This window comes from Oryzias melastigma, linkage group LG16 (assembly GCF_002922805.2).
Source record: "Oryzias melastigma strain HK-1 linkage group LG16, ASM292280v2, whole genome shotgun sequence".
NCBI classification, from domain to species: Eukaryota; Metazoa; Chordata; class Actinopteri; order Beloniformes; family Adrianichthyidae; genus Oryzias; species Oryzias melastigma.
Genome location: NC_050527.1, coordinates 28994114 through 29000113, shown reverse-complemented (window position 1 = coordinate 29000113; position 6000 = coordinate 28994114). Strand labels below are relative to the sequence as shown.

Below are 6000 nucleotides of genomic sequence, written 5' to 3'. Positions count from 1 at the left end.
GATGGATGGACGGATGATGGATGATGGATGGATGATGGATGATGGATGGATGAATGGAGGGATGAATGGATGGATGATGGATGGATGGATGATGGATGGATGAATGGATGGATGATGGATGGATGGTGTGGACCTCTCATGAACCTTCTGAAGTGACTGTGAGACTAAAGTTTCTTCGTCCCGTTTCTCCAGACAGATGATCTAAACCAGCCGTCTGGTTTGTTTTACCTGAGTTCAGAGGAGCTTGCAGGAGCAGCAGGAGGAGAAGCGGTAGATGGACTTCTGGACTCATGGTTCTGGTAAACCCACAGCTTTACCACCAAAAGACGGTTATCTGTCAGACACATGAGATCAGTCAAGGATCATGTTACTGCGTTAAAGCTGGAGGACAATATTTAATTTTTCCTCTTGAGACAGTTTTTTTAAATCAGATTCAGTCATTTCACTGAGATTCAATATAAACTGATGGAAAGTTCCAACTGAACTTTATATGTACTGCAAACAAAAATTGGATCTTCATCAGGAAACGGTTCAGATTCTATATTTATCATATATTTTCTATTTGAACAGAAAATGATTCGGAAAAATCCAACATAAGTCAGAATTAAACAGCAAAAAGAGATTTATTTAAAGGCAGATTTTGGACTTAAGTCTGGCTGAACATAAAGATCATTTTTCTTTTAACCAAGCAGGAATGAGTTTGATTTTCTGGAGTTTTTTGCTCTTTAAAGCATGAAATGGTAGTGAAGGAGACCAGAGTCTTACCTGCTCGCCGCTCGCCGCCAGACTGTTCTCCAGAGACGTCTCTGTCCACACAAAACAGGACATTTGTGAGTCAAAGTCCGGCTGATTTGGAAGAGGTTTGCATGTGGGAGTGGTGGGGAGGGGGTGGGGGGGTCTGAGATTGACCATCAAAACCTTCAGAACATGAAGAGAACTCTGATGGAGCAAGAACCAGAACCTTCAGGAGTCCAGACGGTTCTGATGAATGTTTATCTGAACCTCAATGTGAAGGAAGAAACCAAAGAAAATGTGTGAGAAGACTTTAGACTCGACTCGGACTTTCACAGCAGTGACTCGGACTTCAGTCCTCTGACTCGGAAAGACTTGCTGGTTTTCCCAAAATCTGAAGATTAAAAAGTGTGTTAACATGAATCTCACCGCGCTCTGTGTGTGTGCACGTGCGTCCGTGCATGTGTGTGCATCTTTGGTACAACATCCAATCAAATTAGAGAATAAGAAGTGACGGCATCTGTCAGTTCCTGATCGTTCTGGTATCAGTGTCACAATCGGACCGCTGGTTCCACACGCCGCTAAAAGTCCACAAAGCTAAATCAGAGTCAGACAGTCAGAGGTCAATCACCAGCATGGGGTCATCCGAGAAGACAGCAGAGATGTCAGAGTCCAGGTGAGGGTCGGGGCAGGCGGCAGGTAATCAGAGGATCAACAGGGTCAGAACCAAAAGATCAGGTCCAGACAGAAGCGCTCAGTAACAATAACAAACAGTACTTCACACTGGATCTGGCTCTGTGTGCTGCTTAAGACACAAGTGGGTGTCCGGTGAGTGGCATCCAGAGACTGTGCGCTGGGGCTGCTGGGAGATGTAGTGAGTTCAGTACTCTAGAGATGGTTCCTGCCGGTGACCAGAGGCGGAGACAGAGCGCTGACTCCTGACAGTAACTCAGGAGGTTGTCAACTAAACCAAGTTCAGTTTGAACATGCAGATGAAAGGATTCCAGACCGAATCAGCAACGAACAACTGAAGTTACATAAAGACCGATAAGTTCTGAAGCTGACATTAGCTTATCGGCTAACCGCTAGCTGCAGTCACATGAGACTACAGTCACCTCTGTGACCGTTACAGTGTGTGGGCGAGCAGCAGCTCTGTGTAATCACAGACTGGACATTCGGACATTTCCACCGCTCAGGTCCCCGATACCTGAGCGGGTGACCATCTGGGTCTTCTCAAATACCGCTAATGGGGGGTGAGCGATGAAGAAACCGTCCGGACCACCAGCTGGGCCGGGAGGGCGGCTGCAGCTGGTTGGAGACTTACAGTATTTTTCTGTTTTTTTCACCAAAAATGGGCCTCAGTCTAACGTGGATTCTTCATTTGGCGCTCCGCTACAAAAACTTTGAGAAGCTCTGAGTTATGGTAACCATGATTTTATAGATATTTATATGGTTGTATTTGTGTGTGGGGACATTTGAAAGTATTTTTGTTTAATTTTAACATTTCAGATGCATCTTTAACAAATAATCCTCATGAACCAGACTTCACTCTGGTTCTCTTCCATCTCCAGGTTAACAGAGAATCCTTTGTGTTTGTAGGAGATGATCAGAGATAATTTACCTCAAATGTTTGTGAAATGTTGATAAATAAATAGTTATTTAAAGCACACACTGAGTAAATAATAGGACTCTGTTGGAAATGACTTGGAGGTGACTTGACACTGGTGACTCAGGACTCGTCTTGGACTTGCCTGCTGTCGACTCGGGACTTGAGACTTCCTTGTGACATACAAAGCAACGACTTGGTCCCACCCCCTTCAGCCTCCCACCACTGTTCAGCTTCTGTTGTACAGAGTCTGGATCTGATCTGATCCGATCTGATCTGATCTGATCCAATCTGCATGATGATCCGGTTGTTTTATGCGAGGAGGATGAAGGTCATGATGGTCGTGTTGGAATCTGATCTCATCCTCTGATCTCATCCTCTGATCTCATCCTCTGATCTCATCCTCTGATCTCATCATCTGATCTCATCCTGATGAATTTCTCTGTTTCTGAAGCTAAACCATAAACGTTTGAGAGAAGTTGATCTGGACACTTCTTTGATGATGTGAGAACGTTCAAGGTGGAGTTCCTGAGACAGAACGCCGTCTCTGGATGATCGCTGGTCAAAGGTCTTCTGCTGTGAAAACACAATCAGACTCTTTTGATCTGAAATGTTTAACACACTGAACACATTTGAACAGATTCCATCAGCTTATCACCAACATTCACACGTCCTCTTTCAGTCTTTTCACACTAAAATGAACAAAATTCGGCTCAACTGAACAAACTCTTGATTAATACGACGACTGTGTCCTCCTCTGTGTGAGTCAAACCGAAAACCGTCATTTCAGGACAAACATGGAAATGAGCTTAAAAAACCTCAGAGTTTGTGAGGCTGAAATCATTTGACTCTCAAATGAAGAACTTCAGGAAACAAAGCAGCAGGATCTGCGTGGATGCGCGTGCGCGGGCCGGCGGGAGCGTGCGCGGCAGATTCCATCAAAGGAAAAGGAAGAGTGAAACTGGGACAGCAGTAACTCCAAACACAGAGAAACCTGAAGTTCTACCATCAACAAGTCAGGACGAGTTCAACTGGACAGTTCCAGAAGAAACCACAAGGAGGTGCTAGAAATCTAGTTTTCCAAGATCCACTAAAGCAGGGGTCCCCAAACAACGGCCCGCGGGCCAGATCCGGCCCGCCTCTTCATTTGGACGGCCCCCAAAAGATAGAGACCCATTATTTTCGGTTTTCTCAATCTGGGGCCCCTCAGAGAACGTGACTCCACCCTTCTACTGTGCCTCTGATCTCTCCCAGATCCCCGTCCTCCTCCGTCCACATTACAGTTCTGCTGCTCTCTGAGGGATCATGCTGCTGCTTTCTTCTTTTAAAGCAGCTCGCCCTGTTCTGCGTCCTGATTGGCTGGAGACCTTGTCAATCAATCTTTTCCAGTCTCTGCAGAAAACCTCCTGGGATCATAATTCTGTGATGTGATCAGATCTTATTCTTCATTCTATAATCCTGGATTTAAAAATGTCCATGTCTGTCTGAGAGAAGTGGAGACGGTTTGTAGTGAGGAGTTCAGAACCGACTCCAGAACCAACCTGTGCAGAACCCTGAGAACGGATCAGATTCTGACAAACCAAATCAGCTTCACAAAGATCAGATATTTGCTATTTCTAAACCCTGTATCATGATTACCAACCTCTTTTCCTTTTCATATTGGACATTAGAATTGGTGTTTTCCGTTGTTGTGTTTTGTGTTGTTTCACTTTAAAAGTTGAACAGTAAATAATTGTTTTTGGTTTTATCATGTATCTTGTACATTTTCTTCATCCCTTCCGGGGTCGCCACAGCGTAACAGCACAGTCTCTACGCCGGATGCCCTTCCTGACACAGATGTTTCTCTTCAGACAAGCGTTTAGATTGTTAGACCTTCTCTCTTCGCCAAACCGACCCGGCCCCCATCAGAGGGGACAACCGTTGTGTGGCCCTCACAAACGTTTGGGGAGCCTGGGCTAAAGAAACCCTCATTAAAGGTTTCTCTGGCAGATTTAGGGATGTTAGACATGTTGCAGCGCCCCCTATTGGACGTTGGTGTGAAGGCTGTTGAGCCCACTGATCCCTGTAGAAACTGTTGTTTTAAATAAAGGTTTGGTGGACATGTTGATGACCACACCCCTCTAGTTTGCATGACGACTCTTGGATGGATGGTCAGAAACTGTTCAAGGGGAGTGGGACCGCTGGATCATAAACACCAACGTTTGTAAAGATTTGATCAAATACGGGAAATTCTGAGATTTATAAAATGTGTAAAAATCCCAAATGGTGGAACATCTCGTCAGACAGAAGTGGGCGGTCCAAGTTTAAAAGAAATTCTAAGAAAATTCTAAGAAAAAACTGTTTCTGACTTTTGGTTCAGCAGACCCAAACACGACCAGTTCTTCCTCTGACCACATGGGGGTGCTGTGGAGCCAGCGTAGTCATCAGGTGTGTGTTGGCCGGAGCCTGATGATAGAGACACATCACGGCTCAGCTGTTTCATTTACAGGTTACTTTTACCCACAAATCAACGTTTCTATTGAGGTAAATATCACCGTGTCAGCATTTCAAATACGTATCACCAAATGAAGTATCACAATACATCGCTGAATTGATTTGTTCTTACGCCTCATCAAATTACCATTCCAGGATGGACCCCCTCCTTTTGCTAGCATAGGCTCCAGCAGCCTGAGACCTGAACAGGATTCGGAGGTTCTGAGGAAGGAGGATTCTGAAAATGTCCCTCCAGGGATGAGTGCAGTTGATGTTTCCATCTTCCTGACCTGCTGAATCCCTTCTGGGCTCACGGGGTTGCTGGAGCCTATCCCAGTCACCATTTGGTGCAGGAGGGTTCATGCTGAACAGGTCATCATCACAGACACACAACCGCACTCTGACGCTCAACTAGGAGCAGTTCCGAGAGACTGATCAAAGAGCAGGAACACCTTCATCCACTCAGATGTTTGAAGCAACAAACGGATTCAAACTTGAACTTCAACGTTTCAAACTCGTGTTTGTGGAACGTCTGTCACTTTTTGGTGAACATGTTCTCAGAGGAAAGTTTGGTTTCCTTCAGTCTGCAGATCACGTGTGCTGCGGTTCCACTCTGCTGCTGCTGTTCTCTTAGATAACAGGAAGTGTCACATGATGAGCTGGCGGCGAGCAGGATGCTCCGCCCCCTGTGACATAAGCATCTGTGGCAGAGAGGCAGATGAGCAGCAGCAGGATGGCCACGTTTGTGTCGGTGAGTGTGTGCTCTCCTTTGGGTTTGGAACAGACTCTCTGAGGTTCTGAGGTTCTGGGGTTCTGTGGTTCTGTGGTTCTGTGGTTCTGAGGTTCTGAGGTTCTGTGGTTCTGAGGTTCTGAAGTTCTGAGGTTCTGAGGTTCTGAGGTTCTGTGGTTCTGAGGTTCTGAGGTTCTGTGGTTCTGAGGTTCTGAAGTTCTGAGGTTCTGTGGTTCTGAGGTTCTGAGGTTCTGTGGTTCTGAGGTTCTAAGGCTCTGCGGTTCTGGGATTCTGAAGTTCTGAGGTTCTGCTGACAGCTTCAGAACCAGAATCTTTTCCCTGAATCTACAGATTACGTTAAATGGAAGAATCTTTCTTTAAAGTCGTGTCTTGTGTTTTAGATGCTCTAAATGAATCTGACTTCAGAATCTTACGAGAAAATTCTGATTTCCTTCAGAGT

The 6000-nt window shown here is 45.5% G+C and overlaps 1 protein-coding gene across 1 annotated transcript in view; it reads right to left on the bottom strand.

The window, feature by feature from the left end:
* LOC112136606 overlaps positions 1 to 337 on the bottom strand; it is a 4515-nt gene extending 4178 nt beyond the window's left edge. Inside the window, exon 1 of the mRNA XM_024258421.2 lies at positions 229 to 337. Coding sequence (XP_024114189.1) covers positions 229 to 292 — 64 coding nt within the window. The 5' untranslated portion in view covers positions 293 to 337. The remainder of the gene's footprint in view (positions 1 to 228) is intronic.
* Positions 338 to 6000: the final 5663 nt, after the last annotated feature.